Source organism: Vulpes lagopus, chromosome 15 (assembly GCF_018345385.1).
Source record: "Vulpes lagopus strain Blue_001 chromosome 15, ASM1834538v1, whole genome shotgun sequence".
Lineage (NCBI taxonomy): Eukaryota > Metazoa > Chordata > Mammalia > Carnivora > Canidae > Vulpes > Vulpes lagopus.
Genome location: NC_054838.1, coordinates 28,742,461 through 28,759,558, shown reverse-complemented (window position 1 = coordinate 28,759,558; position 17,098 = coordinate 28,742,461). Strand labels below are relative to the sequence as shown.

Genomic DNA, 17,098 nt, shown 5'->3' with positions numbered 1-17,098 from the left:
AGAAAGCTCTGTGGACTGCTGACTGGACACCTTTGAGGACTTCCACAAAGGAGGAGCATGATGCTGCATTGCCCACAAGCTGTACTTCTGTCCTGTATCCTTACGTCAGTCTGATGTCAGGCGTGGCCTGTGACAGTCCTTGATTTTGAGCCTAACAGTCACTGCAGTGTTTGAATCGGGTCTGGGTACTGGCAGATATTTCACCCCCAGGTCCACTAGGAGTCTGCTCTTTTCTCTTAGAGATAATTTTGATAATGTACTACTCTCATTCTCCTTTCAGGTAGACTCAGGTTTCTGGGAATTTAGTCCTCAATTGGAAGACCACATAAACAAAGTATGTGTATTGTTTGTTTCTCTTTTCTTTCTACAGAGTTGACCCCTTATTTGGGATGTGTGAAAAATTTTTACAGGAAGTGGACTTTTTTCAGAGGTAAGTATTTCATTACCTTCTAGCTTATTAAACCTTGGTTATGTAGAGAATAGCACGTACAGGGCAACAAGAGCAATCAAAGCCAGAACCCTTGGTTTAACCCATTCAGCCAATCTGTTATCTGTGGCAGTGTGCCCTAATTGTGTATTTTCTTTAGTGGCATATAAACTTCTTTAAACCGACCTAAATGTACAACAATGGTGTAGTGAAAACATCAGAAATCATTTGGATTCAGCATTCAGCTGAGCCACAAAAAGTGGCAAGTATTACATGGTGAAACATAAGCTTTTTTGTTGAAAAAATCTCAACTTGCATGTTCTTTTCACCACTGTTCTTAAATTTCCATATTTTTCTATAATCTATAAGAAATTGTTCCATAATTCTATAACTTTTATTCTGCAGTACAGCTCTGTTTTCTCAGAATTCTCTGTAGAGTAAATTGGTTAAAGAAGTTGCACTAGATGAGTGGAAGGCTTGGCAAAAAAATGGTAGTTGAGTTAGTGACCGACCATATATGGTGTGTACTGGCAATATAATACTAAGAGGAAGGCACTTATAGGATTTTATAGTCTAACATTTATTAAGTGTAATATTTCATTCTTCCATTCCTTATCTTTGCCCCGCCAAACTTTACCAGACCTGAAGTTTACATGACTCTGCACTTGTCAGTCTTCATCTGGGTGCTACAGCTTCCTGTAGGGCTGAGTTGCAGCACCATGCTTCACCAATAGGTGCTGCTCTCTAGCAAATGAGACATTCAGCTTGGCCCTTTAAGATCCTGGCTTCAGATCTCAACTGTGTTGATGTTTTACTTTTGGTTGTAGGTTCTTTAAGGTGGAGAGTCTGTTGTTGCACAGTTGGGTTGAGGAGACTTGGGAAGGTGATAGCTGTGGTATGCCAGAGTTCCTCATCTGTCGTTTAGAGTTGGACATTCTTTTTTCATTCAGTCCCTGAGTCCTTGCACTGATAATCACCTCCTCAGTGAAATATTTTTTGACTGTCTCCTTCGACAAGGCAGAAGTACTGTGGAACCAGAGCTGGGAATGAGTTACTTAAATGTTTAAAGCCTCATTGCAACATCATTTTCTCTGAATCTCAGTGTTCCCATCAACAAATACAAGCCTCAATGGGATGCCTGGGTGGCTCAGCAGTTGAGAGTCTGCTTTTGGCTCAGGGCAGGATTCTGGTCCCAAGATTGAGTCCCGTATCCGGCTCCCTGCCAGGAGCCTGCTTCTCCCTCTGTTTATGTTTCTGCCCCCCCCCCCCCCCCACCGCCCGTGTCTCTCATGAATAAATAAATAAAATCTTTTTTTTTTTCTTAAGAAAATCTTAAAAAAAAAAAAAAGCCTCATTATGATAGGCATTTTCTTCTCTTTTGCTCACTGTTACGTTCCTGGTGCCTGTGATGGTACTTGGCACTTGCTAAGTCTTAAAGGCATATTTGTTAAATCAATTAATGAATGTATAATATGAAAATAATAATTCCACCAGTGCACAGGCTTTCTGGGAGGATTAAATAAGATCATATAAAACACAGGGGCTCCTGGGTGGCTCAGTCGATGAAGTGTCTGCCTTCAGCTTGAGTCATGGTCCCAGGGTCTGGATATTAAGGCCCTTATCGGGCTCCTTGCTCTGCAGGGAGTCTGTTTCTCCCTCTCCCTGCCCCTTCCCCTCGTTTGTGTGTGGTGCTCGTTTGCACTCTTTTGTTCTGTCTCTCTGTCAAATAAATAAAATCTTTAAAAACTAACTAAATAAAAATAAAACACAGAGTATGTCTGGCACATATGGGTATTCAATAAACAAGGCTATTGGGATAATCGTATCACCAGACTTAGTTATCTAGGTGCCTGTCTCTCTCAGTCAGGAGCCAAGGGCTTCTTCAGTTCATCACGTCTTCTACATTAGTGTTTGGCATATATATGGGGTTCAGCCTGTATAAATGAATGCCTAGTCATTTGCTTCTGTTTGTTCTCCAGGTGTTTTATTGCTGATTTGCCCCACCTACAGGACAGCTTTGTGGACAAACTTCTTGACCTTATGCCCCGACTCATGACATCCAAACCTGTGGAAGTGGTCAAAATTCTACAGACCATGCTGAGGCAGAGTACCTTCTTGCACCTCCCCCTTCCAGAGCAGGTCAGGCCACATCTGTTCAGTCAGTCAAAAGTGTTCACCTTGGTAATCTTCTTTAACCAATTGAGCATCTGGTCTGGGGCCTTTCTTCTGATTGGCTCACACATGTCCGCCTGCTGATAAGGAGACAGAAGGGTGCACGGATCATGTTTTGTTGCCCAGGGATGACCTGGCTTTAGAATCATTGTGTATTCTTCTTGCTTACAGATCCACAAAGCTTCAGCCACCATCATTGAGCCAGCAGGCGAGTCAGACAACCCTTTGCGGTTTACATCTGGATTGGTTGTGGCCCTGGATGTCGATGCGACCCTGGAACATGTGCAGGACCCTCAGAGCACTGTGAAGGTCCAGGTCTGTCAGGTTTTGGTTCCCCTGGAGCTTCCACACTGACTGTTGAAGGATTTAACTTCAGCAGCCCTGTGATTTCTACCTGAGGACAGAAATGCAGAAGAGATGAGTCTTCTGAGAAAGAATCTGGGTGTGAATCCCATCTCTTTTGCTGATTGTGGTTTACTTTAAACTCTGTACCTCACACTCTACAACTAACAAATAGGAACAATTGACATTGAAAGGAGATGAAGTATATAAAGCCCCTGATACTCAGTAAGGTTTTACTACATGACAGGGACCTTTCTAGTTTTGTAATGTGAGGTTAAGACTTGGTATTTTCAGGGCTACAAGCAAACTATAATAAGTCCTTTTCAGGCTGTGGGTGGGTCAGCTTGGTGAGCAAAATTTAAGGGTTGAAGAAAGCAATCACTAGGGAGTATTTTTTCCTAAGTTAGATATATTAGCGACACATGCCACATGCAGTGGAGACACTAATCAATTTGGACCAGCCTGCAGTTAAGCCCCACCAAGAGTACTGCCAACTCACCCATCCACCCACTCATCCATCCATCCACGTAGCAGTACTTACTCTGTTCCACATGATAAGTGCTAGGGTTGCAGAGGTGTCAGAATTCCTGCCCTCGGGATTTGCATTTTCAGTGAAAGATGAATGGACATGCACTTATAAAACGGAAGTTTACTCATCATTCAGATGTGCACAGGATAAGGATCCTGTGGCCTCTTTCTAAATACCTGATTGCTCTCATACTATATAGGCCTAACTTTGGGAACCCATCTGCAACACTGCCTTCTGAAATAAGACACAGCTGTTTAAATGGAGCTGATTTACTCTAAAGAGTAAGAGACTGACTGGTGCAGTGAAATAATGGAGCATTGTACTGACTCAGCTTCCGGAGTGTGAAACTACTTTGGAAGTTTCAAAGACAGGAATGAAAGGGAACACAATATGCCACCCTAAATATGCCTCTGGCTAAGGGTTATTTTGGGATAATTATTTTTGAGAGGCTGAAGACACTGGGGAATCTCTGAAAACAGAGAAATTGCCCTTTTGTGAGGTAAATTTACATTTATAAGGAAGATCACCATTGTAAAGGTGTCTTGCTTTGTAGTAGGAAGAGAAGGATGACTAAATCTCTAGAAACTCTTAACAGTGGGGCAGACACCAGTTTAAATGTGCATAACAGGGATGCCTTGCTGGCTCAGTTGGCAGAGAATGCAACTCTTGATCTTGGGGGTCGTGAGTATGAGCCCCAGATTGGGTGTAGAGATTACCTTAAAAAATTTTTTTTTAATATAATAGTCTTACCCTTGCTTACTATGCTTGTTCATTGAGCCAAAACTGGCTCCCTCCCTCCACAATGCTTTTCTTTTGTCTTTAGTGGAAGATGGTATTTAAGGTGATGGCTTGAGCCATTTCAGGGAGTTAATCAGTTTTCCTGGGTATTTCCCATGTATACAGTGTATACATGTTATTAAACTTGTGTTTGTTTTTTTTCCTATTTATCTGTCTTTCATTATAAGAGTGATCTTAGCTAAGAATCTAGAAGGGTAGAGAGAAAATTAATTTTCCTCCCCTACAGGTGTATTTCCATTTTTTGGCTACCATAAAAAAAATTCTGTAATATGCTTAAAATACACATACATGCAATGGAGAGAATTTAATTTAGAGAGTGTGGTTGGAGGCTGAGGAAAAGAAAGGCTTTATGGAGACATTGATGCATGGAGAGGTCTAAGAGGATGAGTAAGAGCGAAGGATAGGAGCTAGGAGAGGTATTTTAGGCAGAAGGACTGCCAATAAAAGTAGGGATGCAAGCACAGATAGTAAGTACAATCTGAGGACAGAATAGCCAGGAACAGGAAGGGAAGGCTTTCTGGAAGAGGTAAGAATGAGTCAGGATCTGAAGGTTTGCCTGTGGTGACAGTAGAGGGAAAGAAAACCTCTGACTTCCCAGCAGGAATTCCTTTTTTTGTAAAAAGGAATTCTTTATTATAAATCAGAAGACCCACAAAGAACTAATTCTGAGTTGGCTGTGAAGTTGTACTATAGTTTTCTTTTTTATACGTTAATGGTTCTCTACCCTACCTGCACTTTAGAATACTCATGAGGAAAGCATTAAAAAGTAATGATGCTGGCCTCAGCTTACACCAATTAAGTTGGAATTCTGAGAGTAGGGCCCATATGTATCAGTACTTTTTTTTTTTTTTTTTTTTTTTTTTTTGAGAACTCTTATGTGATTCTAATGTGTAGCTAGCAGGGAGAACTACTGGTTCACATTTATCCCTAAGAAAAAGCTCAGTGACCAACTGAGCGTAAATGAAATTGCAGGCAGATTATTTAAGGGTCATCTGTTAGATTCTACTGAAAAATCTCCAAGGCGGTTCAGTGCATGGCTAAACTGTTCTGATGCCCCTATAGGTGGGGAGGTAGGGAGGTGGGAAACTCACTGCCCCTTGTGGGACAGCTTTAATGGTAGGAAAGTGCTGTCCAGTCCAGCACTTCTTCTGTTCTGGGCAAATGAAAGGTGATTATTGTAGCCAGGATGCGGGAATTCAAGAGCATCTGGCCCCGAGGGTCCCAAATAGACCAGATTTGACCACTTGCCACTGACAAAATCCAAAGACAGAAAGGAGCTGTGGTGAGCAAGACAAGAATTCCTTTTAGTGAGGCCAACCCTGGGAAGACAGTAGACTAGTGTCTCCAAGATGGTTTCTAAAGTTCTGAAAATACTTCCAGGTTTATATGAGGAAAACATGGGACAAAAGTCGGTGGGTACTTGCAGGCGGGCAGTGTCACTCATTGTCTTGGAGTCAACTACAAGGGATCTTGCCAGCTCAGGGCATTGTTATTGCTTGAGGGGATAGTTTTGGTACCATCAGGAGATGTTTTGCCTTCTGGGTCTTTTGCCTGAGTTAAGAGATAAACTGGAAAGAAAAATGTAATCATTTAGGAAGTTTGAGATCAACACGGAGGCAATAGAAGTTCTCTCTCATTATGGGGCAGGTGGGCTGAGACAGGCCTCTCCATAGTTTCAAAGTTGAAAGGCCTGTGTAGTTCCCTACTTTGTCCTTAGCGGTATATTTCTCTTATCAAGGCCATGTGGTTCTCGGATAAGCTGCATTTGTTGGTTTAGTTCATTTGTATACTGTATAGTGCAAGAGGCTGTCTGCACAAATAGCAGTGAGGCTTCCCTAGGATGGTGAGGAAAGTACTTTGGCAGTGGGTGAGATATGAGAACTGCCAGCTGTTCAAACAAACAAACAAACAAACAAGCCCAAATTGGAGTCATTTTTCCCTATGACAGGAAACCAAGACTTAATTACAGTTTCAACCTATTCCAGGAATGTGTCCTTCCCATTTTGTACAGCTCCTTGGTGCATTTACTTGCTAGACACTTATTAAAGCCAATTAGATCTTCAAATTTACTTGGTTGGAATTTTGTTTTTTAACAGAGTAGACCCCTCATTGACAGAGCAGTAGAAAGAGCTTCTTTGCTGCTTATAATCTAATGGAAAGAATGAAGTCACAAAATTATTCTTAATACTGGGTGGTGGGTGCTAGTCCATGATGTATGATGGAGAGCCAAGAAGAGAGAAAGTCATCCTGATGGGGTGCTAAGAAGGCTCTTCACATCAGGATTAGTATTTTTATCTATTCTTATACTTAATAAAGGGACTTTATTCCTATCACTTCTTCAGCAAAAATTTAGGAAACCTTGATCAAATGTTACTTTGTTTGGGGCAGGGAATGCAGAGATGTCAACAGTGTTGGTCCCCACTCCAGGAATAGGGTTTAATGAAGGCTAGTGTCTTCTTTTCCTTCTGTTTTGAGGTTCATAACAGACAGCGCAGTTTTATTGAAAACTCATGGCTCTTCTGTCCCTTTTTCTCATTTCTCTCACTTCTTAGGTCTTATATCCAGATGGCCAGGCTCAGATGATTCATCCTAAGCCGGCAGACTTCCGGAATCCTGGCCCAGGGCGCCACCGGCTTATCACTCAGGTGTACCTCTCCCATACTGCCTGGACAGGTAAGGGGTCAGTGGACCAGGGTCGACAGGAAAAGGTGTTCCTGGGTATCACACTTACCTGTAGGCATTTGGTTTTTTTGCAATTTTAAATAAAGTTCAGTCAGGCCTGCTGACCACTGTACTTGATTTCTTAAGAAGTTTAAAAGCCCAAACTGGCTGCATTTAGACTTATTTGCTGCATTGCTTTGATTGCTAAAGGCAAGATTTTGTCGTGAGATATACAGGAGATTATAATAGAATGGAATCTCATGGAAAGAGCCCTCGGCTGGATGCCAGCCACACTATCTTCTTGTCATAACTCTGCCATTGACTTGCTCCATAGCCTTGGACAAGCCACTTTCCTTTCTGAAACTGTTTGTTTCCTCACCTTCAAAATGAAGATGATAGCTCTCAACCTAGGAGTTAGTACTAAGGCTTGCTTTTTCTGGAAATGAAGCAGTTTTATATTTCTTACTCCAAATTAAAATTGTTCTGAACAATTGTATATTGTATGTGAACCATTCAGTTCATTCCCCCCAAACAAGTAAAATGACAACTATTACTGCCCTGCCCTCCCACATGGGCTGATTTAATGATAATTTAATAATTTGTGAAAAGAGAGGGAGGTTACATAAGTATTTCTAAAAATTCTTAACAATAAAATGGGAGGATACAGTGCGTAAGACATTACATTTCAAGCATGTAAGGCTTTAGAAACTTGAGAAAGAGACTTAGTCTACAGAACCTAAAATGTGGGGGAGAATTAGCCTCACTGGTATTTCCTAAATCATTGAAGATGACCCAGAAGCATGATTGTTACTAGAGACTGTTTCATGCCACCAAACTTGGCTTATTTTAGAAATAGGTGGATGCCTTCTGGAATTTTCTTTCACTGAATTTTTAAATACATGAGTAATGCCATTATTAATGGTTTCCCTCTAACAAGGTGTTAGGTGGGTATAAATGACATAGTTAAGTTTTCACAAGAGGCAGCCCCTTTGGGGGACTAGTCAGTGACCCTGGGCCTGGCACAATTGAGGGAGCATCCAGCAATGCTTTTACCCAGGATTTTCCTCCATGAGCATCCCTCATTTCATATCCTTGCTGCCTGGGATGTTCTCCACTATCACAGGAAGGTAGAATTTCTTGTTCTAATCTGCTCTGATAAAGGGATCCTAGACATGGACATGAAATACTTTCAGAAAGATATGCTGTGGGACAGCATTGTTGTGGAAGGCCCAAGCCTCTAGAGGCAGATCACAGCATATTAGATCTCAGAAGAGCCTCAAAGGTCTTGGAAGGGTCTCTCGTTTTGCCCTGGTCATACAGCAGCTCATTGCCTGAGGAAGGGCTACTGCCTAGGCTGTGAGCCTGAAGAATTCTGATTCATTCAAGATCACTTCCTCTGAGAGATTGCTACTACAAATCTCTCTTAATCTCAGCATAGCATTTTTTAGTATCAGAAGTTTTCTCATTTAACTATTTACTGACTTCCCATGAGAGTGAAGTCTCCACAAGAGCAGGGAACTTGGTTATCAGCTTTACCTCTGTATCTCCAGGGCCTTGTTTCATGTGTCTTAGAGCCTGAAGTATAGGAAGCGCTCAACAAATAATGACAGTTAACTACAGGATTTTAAATGTGCAATTAAAATTCATTTAATCCGGGGATCCCTGGGTGGCTTAGCGGTTTACCGCTGCCTTCAGCCCCAGGGTGTGATCCTGGAGTTCCAGGATTGAGTCCCACATTGGGCTCCCTGCAGGGAGCCTGCTTCTCCCTCTGCCTGTGTCTCTGCCCCCCCACCTCTGTGTGTGTCTCTCATGAATAAATAAAATCTTAAAAAAAGAATTTGTTTAATCCTTAGACCAAACTGGTGATAGGAATTAGTGTTCTGTTTTTCATTTTACAGATGCATAAATGAAGGCCCACATAGCTGATCATGCGTGGTGCTAAGGCTGGCACTCCGATTTCCTGACTCCCAAATCCCTTATGTTCATGATACCACACCCCCTTTTTACCTGGGACACTGAAGTGAAACGTGTTCCAGATGTACCTCTGCCTTCTTCTCCTAATCCAGGAGATGGGGCCTGGTGCTGGGGGTCATTCTTCCTTGCAGTCCTTCAGCAGCTCCTTACCAGGCGCCTCTCCCCTGGGAGGCAGGATGCTGCCGTGTCAGAAGCTTTGAGTCCCATCGACCAGGTTCCAGATTCTGCTTCTCTTGCTGTGTCATCGTGAGAAAGTGATTTTACTTCTGTCTCATTTTCTTTGTCTGTAAGGTGGAAGCAAGAATATATATCTCATAAAAGAGCTATTCTTACAGGCATGATGAATAGGTCACATGATTTGTCCCACATAATCTTTTGTGTTTTCTCCTGCTGTCTCTTCTTGTTTGCTCTCTCCCGTCCTTTCCTCTGATGGCAGTGTTTGGACCTGCCATTCTTAACACATGCAGGTGAGGGAGGGCATAGGAACAGATGGGGTTGAGTCCTCTGACCTCCCCAGGATTTGGCCGAAAGTGCTGTGAAAGCTGGGGCTGGGTTGTGGTTGGGGGTTGGCAAGAGCCATCTGGGACAAAAGAGGGGAGCATAGTGGAGAGTTGATACTGGAGCTGATGCCAGAGAACAGCACTGGTTTCATTACAGATCTGCTTGGTCAGCTGTCAGGCCCCATATTACGTGGTTGTGTTCTTGCCACATGGCTGGTAAATGGTGACGCCAAGGCTGCTCTCTTGGGCCAGTTAGGTTAGTTAGGTTCCTCTGGCTGCCTGGGAGCCTTTCCCTTCCTCGGAGGCAGCAATTCAGTCTCTGCGTCCCTCCCTAGAGAGAGTACTGGAAGTGACTATGAAGAGGTCTGTGGAGGCATTGAGAGATCCTGGGACCTCTGTCCTTGTTCATTTTGATCCATCCAGCTCTCATTCTTGTCCTCAGTACTTCTTAGCATTGGGCTAATCTTTAACACTTGCATATTTTGCTCCAGTCACATGAAATTAAAGAGGATATCCCAAGCTTACTCTGTTCCTGGCCCTTTGCACTTGCCCTTGGGTTTTTCTGAAATTCTCTCCCCCTCCTTTGTAGAAGCCACATGGTTAAGAGATTAATTGCTTCTGTTTATGAAGTGGGTTTAAATTCTGTCACCAGTGTGAATTTGTGCACTTAGAACCTCTCAGAGCCTTGGGACTCTTGGGGGGTTGTGACAGTCTCATGGTGTGGCAGAGTAAGAAATCTTGGGGTTCTGTGCTTGCCATGGAGCAGATATTCTATTCCAAAGCCTTCTTGGGCTCCCTCCTCACTCTTCTTCCAGATTTGATTAGAGTGCCGTGTTCCATTTGTTACTGTGGTCTCCAACAAATGGTCAGCAACTTGAGAGAAGGCTCCTTTGCTAACTAGGGCCTGCCCATGTGCATGAAAGAATGAAAGATAGTGACATGACTTTAGGTCCCTGAAATGTGTTCCTGTTCACTAGTAGGAACTTTTTGTCAGAACTGTTTCCTAATCAAGGCTGCTTCTCCACTAAGATGGAGTGCGCAGCCCTGATGCCTGAGCTCAGCCACACAGGAAGAGCATGGTTATCTGGGCATGAGAAACAGCCATATGCAGGCCCATGTGGCCCACTCTTGAGGCCAGAAGTCCTCTGTAGCAGACGTGTTAGCTCTTGTCTGATCAGCCATGGATCTGAGCTGCAGGGAGCCCACACGAGACCTGAGGAGGAGGTGGCAGAGAAGCAGCACATCTGCTGGCTCAGGCTTGGCCTTACAGTGTTCAGGCTGGGACAGTGTCTTTGTTTGGTGAGGGGGAAGGGAGGTAGACAGATGAAGAAATGTTTAAAAACCCTTCTGCTTCCATCTTTAATGTTGCTTTTATTTGCCATTTCATCCCAATTCCTAGCGGTTGCTAGAGGATATCTTTTGTCTTTTTTTCCAGAACCATGCCAGGTGGAAGTGAGGCTGCTACTGGCCTACAACTCCAATTCCCGCATTCCAAAATCCCCCTGGATTGAAGGTGGCGAAGTGTCACCCCAGGTGGAAACCAGCATCGAGGGCACCATCCCCTTCAGCAAGTCTGTGAAAGTTTACATAATGCCCAAACCCGCAAGGCGCTGAGTCACAAGCATTGTGTAGAGCTGACGCTGAGAAGGACCTTCTTAGGTAGCAGAGTGAGCCCGAAGCCTAGAGCACTTCACCTGGAGCCGGCGTATGGGCATGAGCACCATCACCCTTATAGTCTCATCTGGTATCAAACACAAAATAAATTATTTTGCATTAAAAAAACAAAAACCTTCAAGTCTACACCTCTTCCTTCCCTACACCTTTCCTTCCCCCACCACCTCAATAAAGTTGAGAAAACAACCAGCTGTTCTAGTTCCTGGTCCTTAAAAAAATTACGTGGCTATAGGTTCAACATTTATATCATATGGTTACATTCCTCAGGTGGGAAACAAAGATCCAGTTTTCTAGCCTCCTCTAAAGAATGGCTTATTGGAGCATAATCTTGTTTCTTAAATCAATAGTCTGTTTGCCAGGGCCCACTCCTTTCTTTCATAGCTGTACTTTTTCACCACTGGCAGTTTCTGAGTGGCCTTAGACATCGCCGTCTTGCTGAGAAGCTCTTTCCCTAATTCCGGCAGTAGCTGCATCAAGGACTGGATGAATAGCTGGAGAATGAATCATTTTCATCCCTGAGGGAGATTCTTGATCTTGTCTGTCATTACCTTTAGAACCAAAATAATACACAAAGGCCATATTTTAGGAGAAACAAGGATTATGGAAAAGAGAGATCCAGTGTAAGAAATAAAAGCATTTCCCACTACATCTTCGATGACTTCAATGTTGGAACTGCATGTGAGTTAAAGGTATAGTTGGGGTGTAAAAATGGTAAATGCTCAAGAGACGTTAACTCTCTGAGGAATCATGCTACTTTACCTGCCATTTAATCCTTGCTACAGCCAACTGAGTCTTCCAGAGACTTCAGAATGAGGAGTCTGGGAGGAATCCTGTACATTAAGTAGTACAGCCTGTTTTCATTCAAATCCAAGATGGTTCCTGAGGCCTGCGCTCTACTACCTCTAGGAAAAGTATCTGGAAAAAGCCTTCAGCACTTCAGTTCTCTATGCCTGGACATCCTCAACTATAAAAGAGAGATACCTTAAGTGTTCCTGAATGGGTTTAATCTAATAATGCTTGGTAGAATCTGAATCTAGCCAGTCTCGATCATGTGTGGTACTTGGGAAGCTTATAAAAATAATAGCAAGAGTACAGAATTACTCAGGTGGCACTGGAATTTGAAGTCAAGCATGTTTGGCTTTTGGTTTAATGTACTTGACTTGTGCCCAGCAGTGATATAAGCCTCTTCCATGAAGTAACTCATTTAATCCTCACAGCTACCCTATGAAGTAGGTACTATTGTCATTGTTTCATAAGCAGGGTAGTTAGAGTTGAGAGAATGAAGCAATTTGGCCTTACTTATATAACTAGTAAATGACAGAGCTGGGATTTGAACCCAGGCAGTCTGGCTCCAGAAGGCCATCCCTGCTAGAATGGGATAAAGGAAGAAAGATCTTCAGGGAGCTAGCTTGCTTTTCTAGTGTGCTTGCTTGTTTTGTGTATCTCAGGAATGTGACATCAGTGGACTCTCATATGTCAAAAGATAACCCTGACAAAAGTGTGTGCCCTGGTGATAAAATGAATCTGGGATCTAGGCTGAAAACATTGAGACCCATGGCTGTCCACTGAGCCCCTCATGTTCTAGCCATAGAAAGCCTTCTAGGTGAAGGCTATGGTGTATCCTTTTCAGATCCAGTACCCTGCTATCAAAATTCTTCTCAGTTATTCCCCATTTTACTGGTGGGGAAACAGGTTTTGAGGTAATGTTTTTCTCCTAAGGGGAAAAGTCAGGACTTTATTCTAGGTTTCAACGTCAAAAATATAGTATTTTTTTCCACCACAGGTGGGGATACACTAAGGGGCAGATTTTGGCTTTAATATCAAGTTTTTAAAAGCTATGTAAGAGGGATGCCTGGGTGGCTCAATGGTTGAGCGTCTGCCTTTAGCTCAGGGCGTGATCCTGGGGTCCTGGGATCGAGACCCACATCGGGCTCCTTGCAGGGAGACTACTACTCCCTCTGCCTGTGTCTCTACCTCTCTCATGAATAAATAAATAAAATCTTAAAAAAAAAAAAAGCTATGTAAGAATTGAGTGGGCTGCATTAGGAGATAAATTTTCCACATTGGATGTGTTCAAGCAGAGGTTGAACAAGCTCTTGACACATTTCTTGCAAAGAAATTCAAGTATTGTATGAGAGATTGGGCTCAACCTTCTAAATTCCTTTGACCCTGAATTGTCAGATTCTATGAAATATGAGACTGAATTCATGGTAAAGCCAAGGCTGGAACCCAGGCCTCCTGATTCTTAGTCCAACATGGTTTCCATAACAGATCTGTTGTTCTTTGTAAGCGGTCTCCCGTGCACCCAGAGTCAAAGCCAGAAACCTGTGTGTCACACTGGACTCCTTTTGCACCTGTCACATAAACATAGCTGTCAGGTCCTTTAGATTCTGCTTCCTTAGATGTTTCTTGATTCCAGTCCTCTTATACTCAGTTTCTATCCTAGTGCAGGCTATCATCATCTCTCCTGAAATGTGACATTAGCTTCCTAAAGATATTGCCTCAAACCTTGCTACCTTCAGTCCATTCTTCACACAGCCAGCAGAGTGATCTTTGTAAAACCCAGACCTGCTAATAATGCCATTCCCCTGCTTACATCCCTTTGAAGTAGCCTACTGCTGATCCCAGGAAAGTTTAAAGGCCTATTCTTGAAGGCTCTTCCTGCCTGGGTCATCTCCAGCCTCATCCTCCTGTGCCACACATGCTGTGTAATTCTCTGGTAACAGAATTCCTGTAGTTGTACCCAACGCTCACCATGCTGTCTTGTCTCAGACCTTTGGACCTACTGAGCCTGGAATATGTTCCTCAGATTGTCTCCTATGGCTCCTCCTCATTCTCCAGGACTGAGCCTCATTCTGGAATTTATCTTGTGTCTCCTGTGGGCTTGGTGCATTGCTTCTGTGTTCCAATAGCCTCCTGTATGTTCTTAAAGCATATTTATTTAGGTATTTTTTGCAGGTTCACAAATGGAAGCCTCTAAAAAGGTAGGCGGGAAAAAGGGAGTCAAGCAGCCTGGAGGAAAAGTAATAGAGACTTTCATTCTTTTCAATCAGAGAACATATCCTCTGTCAGAATGTAGTTGCTATTCAGCTCTGCTCAGTGGTTTCTAAGTATGGGCCTGGTGGTAAGAGATCCAGTTCTTCCAGAAGAGCCAGAAATCTGCATTTTCATGTAAAAAAAAAAAACCCCAATTAAAAAATAAATGATAAATGTTAAAATTACTCTGAGACAAAACAGGTCTCTAGGTAGATTGGTGCCAGTTTGCCAAGTCATTACCATCACTGTATGTTCTCATGTCCATTTCTTTCAACTACTCTGGAGTACCTGCGCGGTAAGAACGTCTGTGTCATATCCTCAGCACAGTTACGGGCATATACCAGTCAGGAAGAGAGTGAAGGAGTCCCAGAACCCAGAGCAAACTTAGCAGTACCATGGCATGCCTGCAGAAGCCAGCCCTGGGATTCAAGTTTCCGAAAGGACTTTATATTTGGCTTTGACATGACTGACTTCTACAAACAGAATTACAGGGCACACAGGAAGCACTTGCAGAATTCTTGTCTTAGGAGCCACTCGAGCTAAAAGAGATGAAGTGTGGGCAGAATGAAGGCCGTGCTACCTACAAATCAAATCAAAGGGCTTAGTGATTAAGACCTGGGACTAAGTGTAGGGTCACGTGGAAAAGTAGCTTCTCTTCAGGCACATTTCTAGCAATGACCATGTAGAACAGATTCAGAAATAGGAGTGATTAGCCAGTTAAATGCAAAGTTTAATGAACTCACTGCCAAATACTTCTGAGTTTGTACTAAGCCCTCTCTAATGTGGAGACAACTTATGTAGGAACACTGATTATACCCACACCTAGTTCAGCACCCACTGGAGATCATCTCACGTTACGTTTCACTCAAAAAAAAAATTCAATTGCATCAATAAAGAAACAATCTGAATTTTATTAAACACCCTCCTAAACTACACAGGTGCTTGGCTTCTTGATCTGAGATTGATCCTGTATCTGTCAAATGGCTGGTTGCAGAAAGGTCACTGAACAGGACTTTCCCAGACTCCAAGCTGGGTGTCCGGTATGTGAGGATCTTACTCCCATGGGCTTTTTTTTTTTCTTCTTAAATTCTACGCCCAATGTGGAGCTTGAACTCACAACCTTCAGATCAAGAGTCACTATACTCTACCAACTGAGCCACCAGGTGCCTCACTCTAAAGTCTTTTAAGGAGGTGTATAGTAGAGATCTAGACACACCATCAGGTTCCAGACCTGGTCCTGCCATTTCTTGCAGGGTGAACTTGGAAAGATCCCTTCATTTTCCATTCCAACTGTCTTAGCTCACCTTTTCTTGCCAAGTCACATCTTAAGTTGCTGTTCAGTCTGTGGATTGGCTGCCTAGTCAGATGTCCAACTGGGCCAGGCAGGTGACAGGATCACGTGGAGCAAACACCAGCTTTCTCGGACTGTGGCTTCAGTAAGGGCCAGTGTATTAATTATGACTATGATACATACTTGACTAGTTAGCTAAAAGTTGCCAGATGTTTGTTCGGTGAATAAATGAACATGTTATTCTTTTAAGACTCCGCTTGTGTCATGGTCTTAATGATGTCTTCCCTACTTCCCTTCCATCCTGGTAGGATTAGGCCATCATTGAACCTTGAAACTATTGTATTGTTAACACACTGTATCATTGTTGATTTTTCTTTCCCAATTAACTCCTGAGGGCAGGAATGATAACTTATTCATTCCTGTACTCCCAGGGCCCAGCAATAACTGGCCAGAAAAAATTTGTAAGAGACTCAGTAAAAATGGGCATGAAAGAGAATAAATGAGAGAATAGTTCCTTTGGGCTTCAGCATTCTATGAATTCATGAAATATGCAGGTATGTTATGAACAATAAAATGAAATTAGTTGACAGCAGACCCATTAATCAAAATATATAATCAAAATAACAATGGTTTCAATTCATGGAGTCCTCACTACATGCCAAGTAGTGTCCTAAGACAGTGTATGAATGACCATCATTTAATACCTACACAACTCCAGGTACTAATTATTATCCCTATCTGGCAGATGAGAACAGTGGAACTCTAAGACATTAAATAAATGCCCAACCAGCGAGTGGCAGAAAGCCACAGTTCAAACTCAGGGCTATTTGACACCCGTACTCATAACTATTTAAAGAGGAGGAGGAATGAAAACTAAGATGATGCTGATAATTTATAGTTCTATCAGTCTAGTCTAAGGCTTCACAAAGAACACCTGGCAATTAGCAGAACAAGACTCTCCACAGTGGTTATGAACCATTACAGAACATCTAGTCCAGCCCCATCATTTCATAGCAAGGGAATCTTTGGCCGGGAGAACTGTCCAGCTAGGCTCAGGTCTAGCTAGTAGAACAGCTTGCCTAGAACCCTAGAATCAGGGCATAGCTGCTCTACTGTTCTTGTTACTGAAGTGCTCTGGTCACTTCCTTCAAGGTTCTGCTCACATGTCATCTGCATAGAGACTTTTCCTGACCACATATCTGAAATAGTCTTCTTTACTCATTGTCTTCTCACTCTGCTTTATTTTTCTTCACAACAGGTTCTACCTACCTTATGGATTGTTTATTTTCCCCACTAGAATATAAGCTGTGTGAGGATAAGACTTTCATTGCTGCTTGTTTGGAGCCTATAGCAATGCCTGGCATATAAGGTACTCAATAAAAATTGGTTGAATTAATGCTTAAACATTCCAAAGCATCAATTGCAATGTAATTTTAATGCACTGAAACTTCTTAGCCTTTAAAGCAGAAAGCTTTATTTTTTGCCTTTATTTTTTATTTCTGGCCAATCATTTAGTGTATTAAACTTTGGTAAACATCTGTCTTCTCCCCTAATTTTCAATTCCCTGCCAGATAGGGATTGGGCCTTAGTCATCCATGCATCCCAAAGCCTAGCACAGGTCCTGGTATGAATAGCTGTTGAAAAATACTTGAGGAGGCCGGTGTGGAGAGTGCTAAGAGTGACAGTCACAGGCA

The 17,098-nt window shown here is 42.7% G+C and overlaps 1 protein-coding gene across 2 annotated transcripts in view; it reads left to right on the top strand.

The window, feature by feature from the left end:
* INTS4 (integrator complex subunit 4) overlaps positions 1–11,260 on the top strand; it is a 110,220-nt gene extending 98,960 nt beyond the window's left edge. For both annotated transcript variants that reach the window (XM_041730418.1, XM_041730419.1), the window contains exons 19-23: positions 371–430; positions 2,407–2,566; positions 2,771–2,914; positions 6,821–6,941; positions 10,839–11,260. In XM_041730418.1, the coding sequence (XP_041586352.1) occupies positions 371–430; positions 2,407–2,566; positions 2,771–2,914; positions 6,821–6,941; positions 10,839–11,017 (664 nt within the window). In that variant the 3' untranslated portion in view covers positions 11,018–11,260. The remainder of the gene's footprint in view (positions 1–370; positions 431–2,406; positions 2,567–2,770; positions 2,915–6,820; positions 6,942–10,838) is intronic.
* The last annotated feature ends 5,838 nt before the right edge of the window (positions 11,261–17,098 follow it).